Source organism: Natator depressus, chromosome 23 (assembly GCF_965152275.1).
Source record: "Natator depressus isolate rNatDep1 chromosome 23, rNatDep2.hap1, whole genome shotgun sequence".
In the NCBI taxonomy this organism is placed as follows: Eukaryota; Metazoa; Chordata; order Testudines; family Cheloniidae; genus Natator; species Natator depressus.
In genome coordinates, this window is record NC_134256.1 from 18,173,576 (window position 1) to 18,195,108 (window position 21,533).

General features: G+C 49.2%; 1 protein-coding gene across 20 annotated transcripts in view; it reads right to left on the reverse strand.

Annotated features, from left to right (window-relative positions):
* Positions 1 to 348: 348 nt before the first annotated feature.
* Positions 349 to 21,533, reverse strand: part of LOC141976244 (butyrophilin subfamily 1 member A1-like) — a 79,618-nt gene continuing 58,433 nt past the window's right edge. For 11 of the 20 annotated variants that reach the window (XM_074937120.1, XM_074937123.1, XM_074937114.1 and 8 more), the window contains 10 exons: positions 17,422 to 17,442; positions 16,764 to 16,784; positions 12,782 to 12,802; positions 12,124 to 12,144; positions 8,784 to 8,804; positions 7,919 to 7,939; positions 4,990 to 5,010; positions 3,679 to 3,699; positions 2,653 to 2,679; positions 349 to 928 (listed from right to left, as the gene is read on the reverse strand). In XM_074937120.1, the coding sequence (XP_074793221.1) occupies positions 402 to 928; positions 2,653 to 2,679; positions 3,679 to 3,699; positions 4,990 to 5,010; positions 7,919 to 7,939; positions 8,784 to 8,804; positions 12,124 to 12,144; positions 12,782 to 12,802; positions 16,764 to 16,784; positions 17,422 to 17,442 (722 nt within the window). In that variant the 3' untranslated portion in view covers positions 349 to 401. Of the gene's footprint in view, positions 929 to 2,652; positions 2,680 to 3,678; positions 3,799 to 4,989; positions 5,011 to 7,918; positions 7,940 to 8,783; positions 8,805 to 12,123; positions 12,145 to 12,781; positions 12,803 to 16,763; positions 16,785 to 17,421; positions 17,443 to 21,533 lie in introns of those variants that run through there. The other 9 variants (XM_074937125.1, XM_074937124.1, XM_074937126.1 and 6 more) reach the window with 9 other exon arrangements.

Consider the following 21,533-nt stretch of genomic DNA (forward strand, 5'->3'; position numbering starts at 1 on the left):
GGGAAAGACGTGTCCATACTACGTTTTCTCAGGAACCCAGATAAAGTTTGGTGGTGGCAGTGGAAGTCCAAGGGCAGAGGGTAAAAAATAGTTTGTATCTTGGGGAAGTTTTAACCTAAGATTCTTGTTACTTTGCCTCCGAGGTGAAGCTGCCAATAAGTAAAGTGTTAGAGAGGATGGATAGTCTGTGATTTTAATGGGCTAGTCAAATATTCTATTGGACAAAAACCACAAGCAAAAAACCAGTAGGAAATGAAAACATTTTATTGCAAAACATGTAATGAAGACAGCATGGCAATGTACATTTAAAAAAACCCAGATTTTTTTACATCAAAATACATTCATGAAAACCTTGATTTCAGTTACATCAGTATAAAATCAGCATCAGTGTCATGTTATATTTATTCCTCATTAATTGAACAAATTCTCATTGTTGTTTTTCTGTCTGAATTTTTAAAGAATGGATAAACCTCTCCTGAGAATGAACAATCATTAAATGTGAACAACACAGACATGTCAGTTACATTGAAAAAAGTCACCTGCCTGTCTTGGTAACTAAAGGAAACTCCAATTTTCTTGGGCTTTTTCTGCACCATGACCCGGGTCCATGGGTCTGTTTTTGCCCAATAATCTCTCCCACTCAGACCCAGAGCCCAGAATCCCTCTTTAGGGGACAGGGAAAGTTTTCCTTTTCTCTGTATTGATGTTCTGGCCACCCCCAGGTCCCAGTCAGTGCTGCTCACAACCTCCACCTCCCAGTAGTGCTTTCCAGAGGAGAATCCTTCACAGCCCAACACACAGATGGTCGAATCGAACCTCTCTGGGTTTGGTGGAACTTGCTGAGGTTGGGCTTCATGTGTAAAACTCTTCTTGTCCTCAGAAATTGAAAGGTTGGGGTGGGCCGTGACTCCGTGCAGAGTGATGTCATCTACAGGAACATAAGAACATAAAAACATAAGAACGGCCGTACTGGGTCAGACCAAAGGTCCACCCAGCCCAGTATCCTGTCTACCAGCAGTGGCCAATGCCTGGTGCCCCAGAGGGAGTGAACCTCACAGGTAGTGATCAAGTGATCTCTCTCCTGCCATCCATCTCCACCCTCTGACAACAGAGACTAGGGACACCATTCCTTACCCATCCTGGCTGGTAGCCATTAATGGACTTAACCTCCATGAATTTATTGAGTTCTCTTTTAACCTCTGTTATAGTCCTAGCTTTCACAACCTCCTCAGGCAAGGAGTTCCACAGGTTGACTGAGCGCTGTGTGAAGAAGAACTTCCTTTTATTTGTTTTAAACCAGCTGCTTATTAATTTCATTTGGTAGCCCTTACTTCTTATATTATGAGAACAAGTAAATAACTTTTCCTTATTCACTTTCTCCCCATTCCCACCACCACATCATCTGTGCCTTCACTGTGGCCAAAGTTCCTCCTTGGAGCGGGGTTTTCAAAAGCGCCTAAGTAAACACTGAGGCCCAGCTCCTCAAAGCTATTTAGGTGCCTAACTCCCATTGGGGTTATTACCTTGGAGGAGCTGGGCTGAAATGACTTCAGAGCACAGGTCTGTCAGAGGGTAGCTGGCCCTCTGAAGGGGTCAGGGCCCAGCCTTCCCCTGACAGGCTCCACAAGGGGGCATAAGGAAGCTCAAGTTCACCTGGGAGTAGTTACCTCACTGAGTAACTGGGGGAAGGGACTTAGGCGGGGAAGCACTGGGTATTGATAAAAGGTTAAGGGCCTTAGTGAGAGGGAGGAGCTCCTGGGGAGAAAGGCAGCAGCCAGAGAGGCAGAGGGATTGCAGAGAGGATCCCTCCAGCACACTGGGAGAAGCTGCCTGAGAAGCCAACATGCCAAAGAAAGAGAAGCAGAGCAAGAGGCTGGGGAAGCCTCCAGAGCAGGAGAGGTAGGAGGCAGCTCAGGGAGCCACAAGCAACAGAGAAGGACTCATTCTGGCTGTTCCAAAGAAGAACCCTGAGATGGAACCCAGTGGAGTGGATGGGCCCAGGTTCCCCTACCTACTCCGGCCAAGGAATTTGGAGAAGAAACTCCAAAACATGGAGATCTAGGGCTCTCTACCCCACTAGAGTCAAGGAACTTCCAATTCCCCATGATCCTGAAGGGGACTAGACAATGAAAGGGCTAGACAATGAACTTGACAAATACAGAATTGAGGGTGGAGGCATAAGGAGGATGGAGTCAGGTGGTGTATCTCTCCACCCTGCCACAGTGGGTTGCTAACAGATATAGGCCCCGTTTACAAGGCCCCATTGAGTTGCAATGAGATTTGTGCTCTGAAACCACTTAGATGTTTTTGAAAATCACACCATCAGTCTTCACTCAGGGAAATCTCTCATTGGGGGCTGATTCTGAACTGACTGTTGTAATTCAGGACTAACTCCATGCAAGTCAATGGAGTTACAATGGTGTGAAATGGATGTAAATAAAGTCAGAATCAGGCCTTGAAATTAGTTTAGGAGCTGGGAAGGGCCTTAGGAGACAAGTCTCTGATAAGAACAGGTTGTGTTTCTAGTTTGATTATAGTATAAAACCTGCTGATTTCTTTAATAATGGAATAGATTCTAATGTATTCAGGTTCTCAGGTTGCATCTATCACCATAGTATTAGCACCTCCATCCATGTGCTGTGTGTCTGTTACCTGAATTGTTCCGAGCCCTTCTCCATTCTGAAACGAAAGTAAGAAAACAACAGACACTGAATTAAGAGAGGCATTGATTGTAGATTTCCTCCCCCCAGCAGCAAGGAAGTTCCAGACTGAGGGCAAGTGAGGATGCCAGACGCATTAGGGGGTGATTCCTTTTGCAGGAGTTAATATAGACAAAAATGGCACTTGAATGGTCATTCTCTCTCTCTCTCTCTCTCTCTCGGTCACACACATGTGGGCTGTTCTGAGCTAAGATTAGAAACCAGAGCAGGAGTCCTGCTCTGTCTAAGATCTGCTCTGAGTGTCTTGAACCTCCAGTCAATGTGTCACCTCCCCATGTTACCTGCTGTCATTGGCTTTGATCTAACTCCCTCTTACACATTCCCCTCTCACTCCAACAAAAACTGAATGTTCCCAATTAACACACACAATGTTTTCAACCACCAGAGGCTGTATTCACAGCAACCCAGTTCCTATTAGGCAGGACATAGGACAATTCCCTCCAATGTGTGTCTACATTGCAGCTGGGAGGTGGAATACCCAGCATGGGTAGACATATATGTGCCAGCTCTGTTTGAGCTAGTGCACTAAAAATAGCAGAGTGACCACGCTGGCTCGGGTTAGCCACGAGTCCAATCCACCTGAGCCCTGGGTACACACCCCAGCTGCTGTGCAGACATACTTTAAATCAGTGAAACTCCAGCTGTGGCTACTGATGTGTTTTGGACCCCATGGCTGTCAAGAAGACAGTGGGTCTGTCCCCTGAGACAGACAGCACAGAGCAGGCCACATCTCCCATGCTGCCTGGTACGTGTGAGCACTGTGGGGAGCTGCAATGTGTCTGCCTGGAGCTGCTGTGTTCCCTTATATGGATGGGGAAGAAAATGGACTGTCAGGATCCCCTTCTCCATCAGAAGCAGCCAGGGAGATGGAAGAGAGACAGGAGAAATTGCACCTCTCCAAATACCCAAGCAATGGGAGTGGGGACACCAGCAAGGGTGTACCTAGGTCTTCACTCACCTAATTCCTTCTTCATTTCACCTGAAAAAAAACATATTACAACCTTTTAAACTCTTGTTCAGTGTTTTCCTTGGTACCATGCATCAAAGATTACCCAGTAAATGAATTACATTGTTCTCTCTGTTGGTGAAGGAGAAAAGGTGCATTATCCGCACCCATACCCAGCCCAATCCCCGGCTCACTCTTTCGCTACATAAAATTCCATGGCTCTGCAGAAGGAGCTTTGAATACCAAGAAAAGGGGCAACAGAAGAGCAGAGTGTGTTGAACCCTCCTTCCTCATGGGGGGAGAGGTCATGACCCCTTCCCCCCCCTTGACTATCTACCAATGTGATATATGCCATCATGTACCCGCAATGCCCCTCTGCCATGTACATTGGTCAGACTGGACAGTCTCTACGTAAAAAAATAAATGGACACAAATCAGACGTCAAGACTCGTAACATTCAAAAACCAGTTGGAGAACACTTCAATCTCTCTGGTCACTCAATTACAGACCTAAAAGTGGCAATTCTTTAACAAAAAAACTTCAAAAACAGACTCCAAGGAGAGACTGCTGAATTGGAATTAATTTGCAAACTGGATACAATTAACTTAGGCTTGAATAGAGACTGGGAGTGGATGGGTCATTACACAAAGTAAAACTATTTCCCCATGTTTATTTCCCCCACCCACCCCCCACTGTTTCTCAGACGGTCATGTCAACTGCTGGAAATGGCCCACCTTGATTATCACTACAAAAGGTTCCCCCCGCACCGCCCCCCCACTCTCCTGCTTGTAATAGCTCACCTTATGTGATCACTCTCATTACAGTGTGTATGGTAACACCATTGTTTCTATGTATATAAAATCTCCCCACTGTATTTTCCACTGAATGTATCCGATGAAGTGAGCTGTAGCTCATGAAAGCTTATGCTCAGATAAATTTGTTAATCTCTAAGGTGCCACAAGTCCTCCTTTTCTTTTTACGGATACAGACTAATATGGCTGCTACTCTGAAACCTATTTTAATTCAGAGTCCTTTCAATGTGTACATGGCCTTTCATACCGTGTCTCTGCAAGAGTGTTATGGTTCTTGGAGAATACAAACCAGGAGTGCGTGAGTCTCTGTAAATTTCAACAAAGTCAGAGCAGTACTGCTCAGAACCAGAACATGCTCATATATGTTATTGACAAAATTAGCCAAGTAATCTTTGCTCTATCAAAAACGGCAAACTGGGGTGAGGTCTAAAAAATCAATAATTTTTCTTTTCATTCCACAAGACTCCTACACAGCAGTAGAGCACACGGAAGAAAAAGGACACAGACTTACTTATTCTCTTTTCCAAGTCTCCTAAAAAAGAAAAAATATGTTTAAAGATAACAATAGCACCTTTTGTAATAATCTGGCCAAGAACAAAGGTAACTAATAGTTAAAATATCCAAAGCTGTATTTATTGGAGAAGAGCTGTGAGGGAGCAAGTGACACAGTGAACATCACAGTGTCTGAGGCTGGAAGGAATCACTCTCAGCATCTATAATATGGGCCAGAGAACTTCCCCCAAACAATTCATGTTTGCATTAGAGCAGATCCTTTAGAAAAAACAGACAATCTTGATTTGAAAAATTTCCAGTGATGGAGGATACACCACTACCCCTCATAAATTGTTACAATGGCTAATCACCCTCACTCTTAAAAATTTACCCCTTATTTCTAGTCTGACTTTCCTAGTTTCCATTTCCAGCCATTGGATTTTGCTAGACCATTCTCTGCTAGACTAAACAGCCCATTATCACATATTTGTTCTCTATCTACATACACATATAGTGTAATCAAGTCACCCCTTCTCTTTGGTAAACTAAACAGATTGAGCTCTTTGATTCTATCACTATAACAGTTTATCTACTCCTATAATCATTCTGGGCTCAAATAGGAACCCTCTCCAGTTTGACAACTTCTTTCTTCGGTGGGGGACACCTAAACTGCACACAGTATTCCAGCAACAGAGCCAAATACAGAGTTAATATAAACTCTATAGTCCTCATTAGGATCACCATCATGGTCTCTGGCCTGGGGCCCAGTGAAGGGCTTGTGTGAGCTCCAGTGAAAGGGGAACAGCTTTGCTGAGACAGAAATTACACCACCAGCAGGCCCCACCAATCAGCTCCTCCCCCTCCACCGCAGCGCCTCCTGCCCACACTGATCAGCTGTTCTGCAGAGGGCAGGAGGTGCTGGGGGGGAGGAGCGGGGGAAGGAAGAGGCGGAATGAAGGTCTGGCGCTCTTGGAAGAGGGGTTGCAATGGGGCAGAGAGAAGCAGAGTGGGAGAGGGAAGAGATGGGGCAGGGGTGGGGACTGGAGGGAAGGAGTATAGTAAGGGGAGGGCTGGGACAGAGCGGTGGTCAAGCACCATCAAGGAAATCAAAACGTTGGTGCCTCTGCCTACACTGCCCCCACATTCTCTTTGGGGAAGACGTTTCTCCCTCCATCCCTGAGGCACAGGGTGGAGTGTCCGCATGGCCTCAGCTACTACAAGGTCAGGCACAGCACGAGCAACTCGGTCCTGCCACACTCCCCGTCCAGAGCTTTTCCATTCAGTGGATATGTTCAGTTCCTGTAGCGTGTAGATGTTTTCTCTCTCCTGCCCGACTGCCCTTGAACCCCGACCCCCTCTCACTTTCTTTGCAAAGTGCTGATGAGGTCTCAGCTCGCTGACATACCAGGATTCCAGAGTAATCTGCACAGACCCTCCACTGCCCAGATGCACGGGGCATGCAATGAGAGCATCCCTTCTGCAGCTGAAATTGTTGGAACCAATACAGGGCACACGAAGTTTAGTCAGTGGACTGTAAGTATTTAGTCAGTGGACTTACTTAGTCTCTTTTCCAAGTCTCCTAAAAAATATGTTTAAAGATAACAATAGCAGCCTTTGTAATAATAAAGCCAAGAACAAAGGTAACACATGTTATCTAATCTTTTATTCATTCTGGTGCTCTTCTCTTAACCCTCTCCAGTTTGAGAATTTCTTTCTTCAGTGCGGGACACCCGAACTGCACAAACTATTCCAGCAACAGAGCCAAATACAGAGCTAATATTATCTCTATAGTCCTCATTAAGATCACCATCGTGGTCTCTGGCCTGGGGCCCAGTGAACACTTTCCTACTGAAGGGCTTCTATGAGCTCCAGTGAAAGGGGTACTTCCTCTTCACTGCCTGCCACTGATCACCTCTTCTGCAGAGGACAGGAGGTGCTGGGGGGGAGGACTGGGGGAAGGAAGAGGCGGAACGAAGATCTGCCGCTCTTGGAAGAGAGGTTGCAATAGGGCAGGGAGAAGAGGAGTGGCAGAGGGAAGAGATGGGGCAGGGGTAGGGCCTTGAGGGAAGGGGTATAGTAGGGGAGGGGCAAGGGACAGAGAGGTGGTCACACACCATCAAGGAAATCAAAACGTTGGCCCCTGTGCTTACACTGCCCCCACATGACTGGGTGACTGAATTGATCCTTAACAACATCTCCTTCATCCTGAAGTGAAAAATTAGAATGTTCCTTTTTATTTACGGAGGAAATAGAAACTTTTGACTCTACGGAGATGCTTTTGCTTCTTTCTTGTTCTTTTTTTCATCCAATAAGTATTTTTCCGCCTGAAATAGACACATTCCCATGGAAAGTTTCTCCCAACACCTTGCTCTCATCGTGAATACACTGGACCGGAAGACAGAATATCTAGGGTCTATTTCCTCCTCTAGCAAACATCCCTGTGTGAGTGTCACCCCTTCCTTTGCAGGGGGAATGTCAAAGAGCCGACACTGGGGACTCTGCACAGGATGTGGGTTCCCACTTTGGGGGAAGCTCTTCGGGGAAGACAATTCTCCCTCCATCCCTGAGGCACAGGGTGGAGTGTCGCATGGCCTCAGCTACTACAAGGTCAGGCACAGCACGAGCAACTCGGTCCTGCCACAGTCCCCATCCAGAGCTTTTCCATTCAGTGGATATGTTCAGTTCCTGTAGCGTGTAGATTTTTTTTCTCTCCTGCCCGACTGCCCTTGAACCCCGACCCCTCTGACTTTCTTTCCAAAGTGCTGGTGAGATCTCAGGTCGATGACATACCACGATTCCAGAATAATCTACACAGACCCTCCACTTCCCAGATCCATGGGGCATGCAATGAGAGCATCCTTTCTGCAGCTGAAATTGTTGGAACCAATACAGGGCACATGAAGTTTGGACAGTGGACTGTAAGTATTGAGTAAAGTAGGCAAACTCACCCATTTGCTCCTGGGATTCCTCTGCAAAAGAAAAATGGGGAGAAGAAGAAAACAGTTCAGGATTTGTCCACTGACTTATGAATTGAAGAGGGTGAATGAGATCCTTTCTTTGTTGATTAGCATGAATATTGGCCATGCATGGTGAGCAAGCTCTTCAATCCGTAGGCTAGCCGCATTCCTATCCCGCTATATTTGGGGGAGAGGGGTAGAACTATTGAGGGGGAGGGATAGCTCAGTGGTTTGAGCATTGGCCTGCTAAACCCAGGGTTGTGAGTTCAGCCCTTGAGGGGGCCATTTAGGGATCTGGGGCAAAAATTGGGGATTGATCCTGCTTTGAGCAGGGGTTTGGACTAGATGACCTCCTGAGGTCCCTTCCAACCCTGATATTCTATGATTCTACATCGAATATAGAGAAGATGATATTCTTGCTTTGATCAATTGAAGAAAAAACTTCATGGCGACAACTAATTAGCAAAAGGTGAATATGACACACTACGCTCCTCTGCTAATATGGGTTCTGCTATGAAAGGAGCAGTTACATCATGAGCTGATTCCATTTGCTGTTTCAATGCAGAGTCCTTTCAACGTGTAAATTGCCTTTCTTACTCTGTCTCAGCAAGAGTGTTATGGTTCTTGGAGAATACAAACAAGTAGTGGGTAAGTCTATTTCAATTTCAGCAATGTATGAGCAGCACTGCTCAGAACCAGCAAGTGCTCATATATGTTATTGACAAAATTAGCCTAGTAATCTCTCTCAAAAACAGGAAAGTGGGCTGAGGTCTAAAAAATCAAGGATTTATCTTTTCATTCTAGAACACTCTTACACAGCAGTAGAGCACAAGGAAGAAAAAGGACACAGACTTACTTATTCTCTTTTCCAAGTCTCCTAAAAAAGAAAAAATATATTTAAAGATCACAATAACAGCCTTTGTAATAATAAGGCCAAGAACAAACGCAACTACAATCTTGATCTGAAAACTTTCCAGTGATTGAGCATCCACCTCAACCCCTTGTAAATTATTCCAACGCCGAATCACCCTCACTCTTAAAAATGTACCCCTTATTTCTAGTCTGACTTTCCTAATTTCAACTTCCACCCATTGGATTTTGCTCGACCATTCTCTGCTAGACTAAAGAGCGCATTATCACATATTTGTTCTCTATCTACTGTGACAGGGACGGGCCAGATGGCTACAGGAGAGTAACAGAAGGCAGATATAATAGCCCCAGGTTAAGTAGGTCCCTGGCTCAGGGAACAGGGAAGTTTCCAGAACCATCAGGAACCTTCTGGAGACAATTAAGACAGACAGGCTGATTAGAACACCTGCAGCCAATCAAGAAGGAGGACGTAGTGCGGGCATTGATACAAGCCACGGCTGCCCAGCAGGAGGCTACCTGTGTCCAGGCAGCCGCCCAACAGGAGGCAATGAGGCTGCAGCAAGAGACTAATCACCTGCTGATGGACCAGGCTGCTCAAGACCGGGCTATGTTTCAGGAACTGGTAAACCAGGTAAAAGCCCTTACAGAGCTGAACTGTGGCCATGATGGGATGCAGATCATGCGGGCCAGCAATTGGCTGCAGAGAATGACGCGGGAGGATGATGTAGAGGCATACCTCCTGCCCTTTGAGAGGACAGCCCTGCGGGAGGCTTGGCCCTGAGAACAGTGGTCTGGCATCCTCACTCCATTCCTGTGTGGGGAGGCCCAGAAGGCCTCCTATGATTTGCCTGAAGAGGCTGCGGCAGACTACTCCCAGCTGAAAGCAGAGATCCTGGCGGATCTGGGGTAACGACCGCAGTGCGGGCCCAGCGATATCATGAGTGGAGGTACCAAGAAAACAAAACCCCGCGGTCCCAATTATATGACCACATCCATCTCGCATGAAAGTGGTTACAGGACGGAGTCCCGGAGTCCGGAGGAGATACTAGAGGTTCTGCTCATCAACCGGTACATGAGAGGACTACCGCCAGCCCTTCGCGCCTGGGTAAGCCAGAACAAATCCTCCACCTACGACGAAGTTGTCGCGCTGGTAGAAAGGCGAAGGACAGTGAGGGAGCTGACCCGACCAGTTAAGGAAGAAGCACCCCGGGTTAAACTAGCAGCACCAAGCCCTAGAGCTCGGGTGACAGGGGGAAAAAGAGAGGGGCTGAAGGCCCACCAGAAGCCACAAAGAGTCAGAGCACTGAGGGGGAAGAGGATCGTGATGTTAGACTGCCCAAACCAAGAGACCGGGGAACACCTAGGGCTCCATACAGATGTTATGCCTGCAGGGAGTGGGGACACATAGCTGCACAGTGTCCCAATGCTGAGGAGCCTATGCAGTGTAACCTGGGGAACTGGGCAGACCCATGCTCCCTAATCCACCTTATGGGGGTCTCACTAACCCCACATAGGTACACTAGACCAGTGAAGCTAAATGGGGTAGAGGTTCGGGGAGTGCTATCACGCTTGTCTCGGGGAACCTCGTGAAGCGTAGTCAGCTGCTGTGGGCTAAGCATACGGGGATAACATGCGTCCATGGGACAGTTGGTTATTACCCCACCATCCCAGTAAAAATCGAGATTCAGGGGAACACTACTGAGGTAGCAGCAGGTGTAGTCCCTAAACTCCCATTCCCGGTGCTCATAGGGAGGGACTTCCCAGGGTTTGAAGACTTACTCCCGGTAGGTGAACTGGAGAAAGGGGAAGCCCTGGAAGTAGTGAGGCATCCACAGTAGACTGTCAACCTCCAACCTTCTCTGAAATATCCCCAGATTTGTTCTCCACTCCCAGGCAGCGTAGAAAGACGAAACGGGAAAGAAGGGCAGCTAAGGCCTTGGGAACCCGAATACTGGCCCAAAGCCAGAGGGTTGCTCTCATAGGTAGGCGGACCCGAGCAGTTGAAAAGGAGGCCACCCAGGAGGGAGAAGCACCCGAGTCTGACCCACACCCTAACGCCTCTGAACCAGCAGAGGCAACAGAGACTGGCTCCCTACATCTCAGGCAGATTAGCCCTGGGAGAGGAAATTTTGGACAGGACCAGGCTAAAGACCCAAGGTATGACAACATTAGGAAGGAGGTGACTGAAATAGATGGGGTCCCCATGGAAGGGAAAACCCAGGGACCAGGACCCTACTTCATAATGAAGAAGAATCTCTTATACCGGGTTGCACCAGTACAGGGGCAGAAGGTACAGCAGATCCTAGTACCTCAAAAACACCAGAATGCTGTATTAAGTCTGCCCATAGTCATCTTTTGGGGGGGCATTTGGTGGTAGAGAAGACCCTGGCATGGGTCCTACGATGATTCTTCTGGCCCGGAGTACATGAAGAAGTGCAGAGGTACTGTGTGTCCTGCCCGGAGTGTCAGCTGCACAGTCCCCATCCCCACTTGAGGGCACCTTTGGTACCCCTTCCCATCATAGAGGTCCCCTTCGTGCAAATAGCCATGGACCTAGTGGGACCCCTGGAGAAGGCAGCCCAAGCCACCAATATATACTTGTCATTTTGGATTATGCTACTCGCTACCCAGAAGCCGTACCCCTGGGGAACACGGCCTCTAAAACGATAGCTAAAGAGTTGGTGGGGATCTTTGCCCGAGTGGGGCTACCAAAGGAGATATTAACAGACCAAGGTACCCCATTTATGTCAAAGCTAATGAAGGACCTCTCTACGCTACTCCATATACTTACCCTGAGAACTTCAGCCTATCATCCGCAGACCCATGGGCTGGTAGAAAGGGTTAACCGAACCCTCAAAGCAATGATAAGGTAACTCGGGATGGGAAGGATTGGAACACCCTACTACCCTACCTTATGTTTGCAATCCGGGAGGTACCTCAGGCCTCAACTGGGTGGAGTGTCCGCATGGCTTCAGCTACTACAAGGTCAGGCACAGCACTAGCAACTCGGTCCTGCCACACTCCCCATCCAGAGCTTTTCCATTCAGTGCATATGTTCAGTTCCTGTAGCGCGTGCATGTTTTTTCTCACATGCCCAACTTCCCTTGAACCCCAACCCCTCTGACTTTCTTTGCAAAGTGCTGGTGAGGTCTCAGCCTAATGACATACCACAATTCCAGAGTAATCTACACAGACCCTCCACTTCCCTGATGCACAGGGCATGCAACGATAGCATCCCTTCTGCAGTTGAAATTTTTGGAACCAATACAGGGCACACAAAGTTTGGTCAGTGGACGGTAAGTATTGAGTAAAGTAGGCAAACTCACCCATTTGCTCCTGGAGTTCCTCTGCAAAAGAAAAATTGGGAGAAGAAGAAAACAGTTCAGTGAATGTCCATTGACTTATGAATTGAAGAAGGTGAATGAGATCCTTTCTTTGTTGATTAGCATGAATATTGGCCATGCATAGTGAGCAAGCTCTTCAATCCGTAGGCTAGTCCCATTGCTATCCCGCTACGTAGTAGATAGAGAAGATTATATTCTTGCTTTGATCAATTGAAGAAAAAACTTCATGGTGACAACTAATTAGCAAAAGGTGAATATGACACATTACGCTCCTCTGCTAATATGGGTTCTGCTATGAAAGGAGCAGTTACATCATGAGCTGATTCCATTTGCTGTTTCAATGCAGAGTCCTTTCAACGTGTAAATTGCCTTTCGTACTCTGTCTCAGCAAGAGTGTTCTGGTTCTTGGAGAATACAAACAAGTAGTGGGTGGGTCTATTTCAATTTCAGCAATGTATGAGCAGCACTGCTCAGAACAAGCCAGTGCTCATATATGTTATTGACAAAATTAGCCTAGTAATCTATTCTATCAAAAACAGGAAAGTGGGGTGAGGTCTAAAAAATCAATGATTTTTCTTTTCATCCTAAAAGACTCCTACACAACAGTAGAGCACACGGAAGAAACAGGTCACAGACTTACTTTTTCTCTTTTCCAAGTCTCCTAAAAAAGAAAAAATATATTTAAAGTTAACAATAGCAGCCTTTGTAATAATAAGGCCAAGAACAAATGCAACTACATTCTTGATCTGAAAAATTTCCAGTGATGGAGGATCCCCTTGGAACCTATTGGAACCCCTTGGAAATTATTCCAACGCCTAATCACCCTCACTCTTAAAAATTTACCCCTTATTTCTAGTCTGACTTTCCTAATTTCAATTTCCAGCCATTGGATTTTGCTCGACCATTCTCTGCTAGACTAAAGAGCCCATTATCACATATTTGTTCTCTATCTACTGTGACAGGGTCAGGCCAGATGGCTACAGGAGAGTAATAGAAGGCAGATATAATAGCCCCAGCTTAAGTAGGTCCCTTTTCCCTGGCTCAGGGAACAGGGAAGTTTCCAGAACCATCAGGAACCTTCTGGAGACAATTAAGACAGACAGGCTGATTAGAACACCTGCAGCCAATCAAGAAGCTGCTAGAATCAATTAAGGCAGGCTAATCAGGGCACCTGGGTTTAAAAAGGAGCTCCCTTCAGTTTGTGGTGCGTGCAAGGAGCTGGGAGCAAGAGGCGCTAGGAGCTGAGAGTGAGAACACATACTGTTGGAGGACTGAGGAGTAAAGCATTATCAGACACCAGGAGGAAGGTCCTACGGTGAGGATAAAGTAGGTGATGGGAGGGGCCCATGGGGAAGTAGCCCAGGGAGTTGTAGCTGTCGCACAGCTCTTCCGGGAGGTACTATAGACAGCTGCATTCCACAGGGCCCTGGGCTGGAACCCGGAGTAGAGGGCGGGCCCAGGTTCCCCCCAAATCCTCCCAGCTCCTGGTCAGAAACAGGAGGAGTTGACCTGGACTGTGGGGTCACAAAAACGGCCAAACTGAGGACTGCCGTGAAGCTCCAAGGCGAGCAAATCCGCCAATAAGCGCAAGACCCACTAAGGTAGAGGAGGAACTTTGTCACAACTGGTGTCGGCAGTGGGATCTGGTGTACACAGCGCGGCGGAAGAAGGAGGGTGTTTGGGAAAAAAAACAGGGAGAGGGGTTTTTTTTCCTCACCACAATGGAGGACGTAGTGCGGGCACTGATACAAGCCACGGCTGCCCAGCAGGAGGCTCCCCATGTCCAGGCAGCCGCCCAACAGGAGGCAGTGAGGCTGCAGCAAGAGACTAATCGCCTGCTGATGGACCAGGCTGCTCAAGACCGGGCTATGTTGCGGGAACTGGTAAACCAGGTAAAAGCCCTTACAGAGCTGTACTGCGGCCATGATGGGACGCAGATCATGCGGGCCAGCAATTGGCTGCAGAAAATGACGCGGGAGGATGATGTAGAGGCATACCTCCTGCCCTTTGAGAGGACAGCCCTGCGGGAGGCTTGGCCCCAAGAACAGTGGTCTGGCATCCTCGCTCCATTCCTCTGCGGGGAGGCCCAGAAGGCCTCCTATGATTTGCCTGAAGAGGCTGCGGCAGACTACCCCCAGCTGAAAGCAGAGATCCTGGCGGATCTGGGGTAACGACCGCAGTGCGAGCCCAGCGATATCATGAGTGGAGGTACCAGGAAAACAAAACCCCACGGTCCCAATTATATGACCGCATCCATCTCGCACGAAAGTGGTTACGAACTGAGTCCCGGAGTCCGGAGGAGATACTAGAGGTTCTGGTCATCGACCGGTACATGAGACGACTACCGCCACACCTTCGCGCCTGGGTAAGCCAGAACAAATCCTCCACCTACGACGAGATTGTCGCGCTGGTAGAAAGGCGAAGGACGGCGAGGGAGCTGACCCGACCAGTTAAGGAAGAAGCACACCGGGTTAAACTAGCAGCACCAAGCCCTAGAGCTCGGGTGACTGGGCCACCAGGAGAGCCCAGGGGGAAAAAGAGAGGGGCTGAAGGCCCACCAGAAGCCACAAAGAGTCGGAGCACTGAGGGGAAAGAGGATCGTGATGTTAGACTGCCCAAACCAAGAGATCGGGGAACACCTAGGGCTCCATACAGATGTTATGCCTGCGGGGAGTGGGGACACATAGCTGCACAGTGTCCCAATGCCAAGGAGCCTATGCAGTGTAATCTGGGGAACTGGGCCGACCCATACTTCCTAATCCACCTTGTGGGGGTCTCACTAACCCTACATAGGTACACCAGACCAGTGAAGCTAAATGGGGTAGAGACCACAGCACTGGTTGATTCGGGGAGTGCTATCACGCTTGTCTCGGGGAAGCTCATGAAGTGTAGTCAGCTGCTGTGGGCTAAGCGTATGGGGATAACATGCATCCATGGGACAGTTGGTTATTACCCCACCATCCCAGTAAAAATCGAGATTCAGGGGAACACTACTGAGGTAGCAGCAGGTGTAGTCCCTAAACTCCCATACCCGGTGCTCATAGGGAGGGACTTCCCAGGGTTTGAAGACTTACTCCCGGTAGGGGAACTGGAGAAAGGGGGAAGCCCTGGAAGTAGTGAGGCATCCACAGTAGACTGTCAACCTCCAACCTTCTCTGAAATATCCCCAGATTTGTTCTCCACTCCCAGACAGCGTAGAAAGACGAAACGGGAAAGAAGGGCAGCTAAGGCCTTGGGAACACGAATACTGGCCCAAAGCCAGAGGGTTGCTCTCGTAGGTAGGCAGACCCAAGCAGTTGAAAAGGATGCCACCCAGGAGGGAGAAGCACCCGAGTCGGACCCACACCCTAACGCCTCTGAACCAGCAGAGGCAACAGAGACTGGCTCCCTACATCTCAGGCAGATTAGCCCCGGGAGAGGAAATTTTCGACAGGACCAGCCTGAAGACCCAAGGTACGACAACATTAGGAAGGAGGTGACCGAAATAGATGGGGTCCCCATGGAAGGGAAAACCCAGGGACCAGGACCCTACTTCATAATGAAGAAGAATCTCTTATACCGGGTTGCACCAGTACAGGGGCAGAAGGTACAGCAGATCCTAGTACCTCAAAAACACCAGAATGCTGTATTAAGTCTGGCCCATAGTCATCTTTTGGGGGGGCATTTGGTGGTAGAGAAGACCCTGGCACGGGTCCTGCGACGATTCTTCTGGCCCGGAGTACATGAAGAAGTGCGGAGGTACTGTGCGTCCTGCCCAGAGTGTCAGCTGCACAGTTCCCGTCCCCACTTGAGGGCACCTTTGGTACCCCTTCCCATCATAGAGGTCCCCTTCGTGCAAATAGCCATGGACCTAGTGGGACCCTGGAGAAAGCAGCCCGGGTCACCAATGTATACCTGTCATTTTGGATTATGCTACTCGCTACCCGGAAGCCGTACCCCTGGGAAACACGGCCTCTAAAACGATAGCTAAAGAGTTGGTGGGGATCTTTGCCCGAGTGGGGCTACCAAAGGAGATATTAACAGATCAAGGTACCCCATTTATGTCGAAGCTAATGAAGGACCTCTCTACATTACTCCATATACTTACCCTGAGAACTTCAGCCTATCATCCGCAGACCCATGGGCTGGTAGAAGGGGTTAACCGAACCCTCAAAGCAATGATAAGGTAACTCGGGATGGGAAGGATTGGGACACCCTACTACCCTACCTTATGTTTGCAATCCGGGAGGTACCTCAGGCCTCAACTGGGTGGAGTGTCCGCATGGCTTCAGCTACTACAAGATCAGGCACAGCACTAGCAACTCGGTCCTGCCACACTCCCCATCCAGAGCTTTTCCATTCAGTGCATATGTTCAGTTCCTGTAGCACGTGCATGTTTTTTCTCACATGCCCAACTTCCCTTGAACCCCAACCCCTCTGACTTTCTTTGCAAAGTGCTGGTGAGGTCTCAGCTTGATGACATACCACAATTCCAGAGTAATCTACACAGACCCTCCACTTCCCTGATGCACAGGGCATGCAACGATAGCATCCCTTCTGCAGTTGAAATTTTTGGAACCAATACAGGGCACACAAAGTTTGGTCAGTGGACTGTAAGTATTGAGTAAAGTAGGCAAACTCACCCATTTGCTCCTGGAATTCCTCTGCAAAAGAAAAATTGGGAGAAGAAGAAAACAGTTCAGTGAATGTCCATTGACTTATGAATTGAAGAGGGTGAATGAGATCCTTTCTTTGTTGATTAGCATGAATATTGGCCATGCATAGTGAGCAAGCTCTTCAATCCGTAGGCTAGTCCCATTGCTATCCCGCTACGTAGTAGATAGAGAAGATTATATTCTTGCTTTGATCAATTGAAGAAAAAACTTCATGGTGACAACTAATTAGCAAAAGGTGAATATGACACATTACGCTCCTCTGCTAATATGGGTTCTGCTATGAAAGGAGCAGTTACATCATGAGCTGATTCCATTTGCTGTTTCAATGCAGAGTCCTTTCAACGTGTAAATTGCCTTTCGTACTCTGTCTCAGCAAGAGTGTTCTGGTTCTTGGAGAATACAAACAAGTAGTGGGTGGGTCTATTTCAATTTCAGCAATGTATGAGCAGCACTGCTCAGAACAAGCCAGTGCTCATATATGTTACTGACAAAATTAGCCTAGTAATCTACTCTATCAAAAACAGGAAAGTGGGGTGAGGTCTAAAAAATCAATGATTTTTCTTTTCATCCTAAAAGACTCCTACACAACAGTAGAGCACACGGAAGAAACAGGTCACAGACTTACTTTTTCTCTTTTCCAAGTCTCCTAAAAAAGAAAAAATATATTTAAAGTTAACAATAGCAGCCTTTGTAATAATAAGGCCAAGAACAAACGCAACTACAATCTTGATCTGAAAAATTTCCAGTAATGGAGGATCCACCGCAACCCCTTGGAAATTATTCCAATGCCTAATCACCTCACTCTTAAAAATTTACCCCTTATTTCTAGTCTGTCTTTCCTAATTTCAATTTCCAGCCATTGGATTTTGCTCGACATTCTCTGCTAGACTAAAGAGCCCATTATCACATATTTGTTCTCTATCTATTGTGACAGGGTCAGGCCAGATGGCTACAGGAGAGTAATAGAAGGCAGATATAATAGCCCCAGCTTAAGTAGGTCCCTTTTCCCTGGCTCAGGGAACAGGGAAGTTTCCAGAACCATAGGGAACCTTCTGGAGACAATTAAGACAGACAGGCTGATTAGAACACCTGCAGCCAATCAAGAAGCTGCTAGAATCAATAAAGGCAGGCTAATCAGGGCACCTGGGTTTAAAAAGGAGCTCACTTCAGTTGGTGGTGCGTGCAAGGAGCTGGGAGCAAGAGGCGCTAGGAGCTGAGAGTGAGAACACATACTGTTGGAGGACTGAGGAGTAAAGCATTATCAGACACCAGGAGGAAGGTCCTATGGTGAGGATAAAGAAGGTGTTGGGAGGAGCCCATGGGGAAGTACCCAGGGAGTACCCAGCACCGCTACAGACTAGGGACCGAATGGCTAGGCAGCAGTTCTGCGGAAAAGGACCTAGGGGTGACAGTGGACGAGAAGCTGGATATGAGTCAGCAGTGTGCCCTTGTTGCCAAGAAGGCCAATGGCATTTTGGGATGTATAAGTAGGGGCATAGCGAGCAGATCGAGGGATGTGATCGTTCCCCTCTATTCGACACTGGTGAGGCCTCATCTGGAGTACTGTGTCCAGTTTTGGGCCCCACACTACAAGAAGGATGTGGATAAATTGGAGAGAGTCCAGCGAGGGCAACAAAAATGATTAGGGGTCTAGAGCACATGACTTATGAGGAGAGACTGAGGGAGCTGGGATTGTTTAGTCTGCAGAAGAGAAGAATGAGGGGGGATTTGATAGCTGCTTTCAACTACCTGAAAGGGGGTTCCAAAGAGGATGGCTCTAGACTGTTCTCAATGGTAGCAGATGACAGAACGAGGAGTAATGGTCTCAAGTTGCAATGGGGGAGGTTTAGATTAGATATTAGGAAAAACTTTTTCACTAAGAGGGTGGTGAAACACTGGAATGCGTTACCTAGGGAGGTGGTAGAATCTCCTTCCTTAGAGGTTTTTAAGGTCAGGCTTGACAAAGCCCTGGCTGGGATGATTTAACTGGGAATTGGTCCTGCTTCGAGCAGGGGGTTGGACTAGATGACCTTCTGGGGTCCCTTCCAACCCTAATATTCTATGATTCTATGATTCTATGATTCTATGAGTTGTAGCTGTCGCACAGCTGTTCCAGGAGGCACTCTAGACAGCTGCATTCCACAGGGCCCTGGGCTGGAACCCGGAGTAGAGGGCGGGCCCGGGTTCCCCCCAAATCCTCCCAACTCCTGGTCAGACACAGGAGGAGTTGACCTGGACTGTGGGGTCACAAAAACGGCCAAACTGAGGACTGCCGTGAAGCTCTAAAGCGAACAAATCCGCCAATAAGCGCAAGACCCACCAAGGTAGAGGAGGAACTTTCTCACAACTGGTGTCTGAAGTGGGATCTGGTGTGCACAGCGCGGCGGAAGAAGGAGGGTGTTTGGGAAAAAAAACAGGGAGGGGTTTTTTTTTCCTCACCACAATGGAGGACGTAGTGCGGGCACTGATACAAGCCACGGCTGCCCAGCAGGAGGCTCCCCGTGTCCAGGCAGCCGCCCAACAGGAGGCAGTGAGGCTGCAGCAAGAGACTAATCGCCTGCTGGTGGACCAGGCTGCTCAAGACCGGGCTATGTTGCAGGAACTGGTAAACCAGGTAAAAGCCCTTACAGAGCTGAACTGCGGCCATGATGGGACGAAGATCATGCGGGCCAGCAATTGGCTGCAGAAAATGACGCGGGAGGATGATGTAGAGGCATACCTCCTGGCCTTTGAGAGGACAGCCCTGCGGGAGGCTTGGCCCCGAGAACAGTGGTCTGGCATCCTCACTCCATTCCTCTGCGGGGAGGCCAAGAAGGCCTCCTATGATTTGCCTGAAGAGGCTGCGGCAGACTATCCCCAGCAGAAAGCAGAGATCCTGGCGGATCTGGGGTAACGACCGCAGTGCGAGCCCAGCGATATCATGAGTGGAGGTACCAGGAAAACAAAACCCCACGGTCCCAATTATATGACCGCATCCATCTCGCACGAAAGTGGTTACGAACTGAGTCCCGGAGTCCGGAGGAGATACTAGAGGTTCTGGTCATTGACTGGTACATGAGACGACTACCGCCAGCCCTTCGCGCCTGGGTAAGCCAGAACGAACCCTCCACCTACGACGAGGTTCTCGCGCTGGTAGAAAGGCGAAGGACGGCGAGGGAGCTGACCCGACCAGTTAAGGAAGAAGCACACCGGGTTAAACTAGCAGCACCAAGCCCTAGAGCTCAGGTGACTGGGCCACCAGGAGAGCCCAGGGGGAAAAAGAGAGGGGCTGAAGACCCACCAGAAGCCACAAAGAGTCGGAGCACTGAGGGGAAAGAGGATCGTGATGTTAGACTGCCCAAACCAAGAGATCGGGGAACACCTAGGGCTCCATACAGATGTTATGCCTGCGGGGAGTGGGGACACATAGCTGCACAGTGTCCCAATGCCAAGGAGCCTATGCAGTGTAACCTGGGGAACTGGGCCGACCCATGCTTCCTAATCCACCTTGTGGGGGTCTCACTAACCCTACATATGTACACCAGACCAGTGAAGCTAAATGGGGTAGAGACCACAGCACTGGTTGATTCGGGGAGTGCTATCACGCTTGTGTGACGATGTGACGCAGCAGGGAGGGGGGAGTGTTGACCTGGGAATGTGCCCTGGGGACGGGAGACCTGAGAGCCTGTCACCTGAGCCAGGAGGGGGAGGGGGAGGTGACACCTCTGCCCAGGAATGTGGATGGAGGCTGCAGCAGGGAACCTGCTCGGTGGGTTTAGTTTCAGTTGGGGGCTGGGTGGAGGAACACAGGGAACCCCAGGGCTGGGGTCTAAGCTCCCTGCTCCCCCAGAAGGACTTCACTGAGGGGTCCTGGGTGTACCCACAAGCTCTGTTTTGGACTGTGTTCCTGTTGTCCAATAAACCTTCTGTTTTACTGGCTGGCTGAGAGTCTCAGTGAATCCCAGGAAGAGGGGTGCAGGGCCTGGACTCCCCCACACTCCGTGACAACTGGTGGCAGCGGTGGGATCTACTGCACCCCGTGAACGGCGCTTCCTGCAGTAAGTGACTGGGGAACAGTAAAACGAAGGGGGATTGACGGGGACCAGGCGTGCTGAAGATTCAGAGAGAGACGGTTTCAGGGGGCGGTTAACCCCTGGGAGTGTGTGACCAGAGAGAAGGACTTTTGCAGTAACAGGGTCCCCCGGGGGATTGCAGCGAGCGGTCCCAGGGGCGGAGGAGTCTGCAGCTCGACCCTGGCAAAGAGGTGGTGACCTCAAGAAGGACTGGCACACTAGGGGCTTTTCCTGGAAACCGTGGACAGCTGCCCGGCCTGCGAGTGGCCAGCCGGGAGATGTACGCTAAACGCCTTAAGAGCGACCTGGTGGAGCTGTGCAGGCAGAGGGGGCTGCGCGTCGGGAGGTCCACCAAGGAACAGCTGATTGCCCAGCTGGAGGAGAGGGATCGCTTGGATGACCCGATCCCTGTCCCTGAGGGAAGCCGCCCGGCGGACGCAGCGTGGGCCCTGGGGCCTGACCAGGCTGGGAGGGGTCAGACTGCTGCCCAGGACACCCCGAGACCCTTCCTACCTATGCCTGGGGGAGGGGTTGTGGGAAGTCCAGCGAATACCGAGGGCCCCCTGACCCCAGCAGCCAGCAGGGGATCCTCCCAGCGGAGCTCCCCATCCCTGGAGCGGATGCGGCTGGAATGGGAGAGGGAGAGGAAAATGAGGGAGCTGGAGGATCATGAAAAACAACGTCA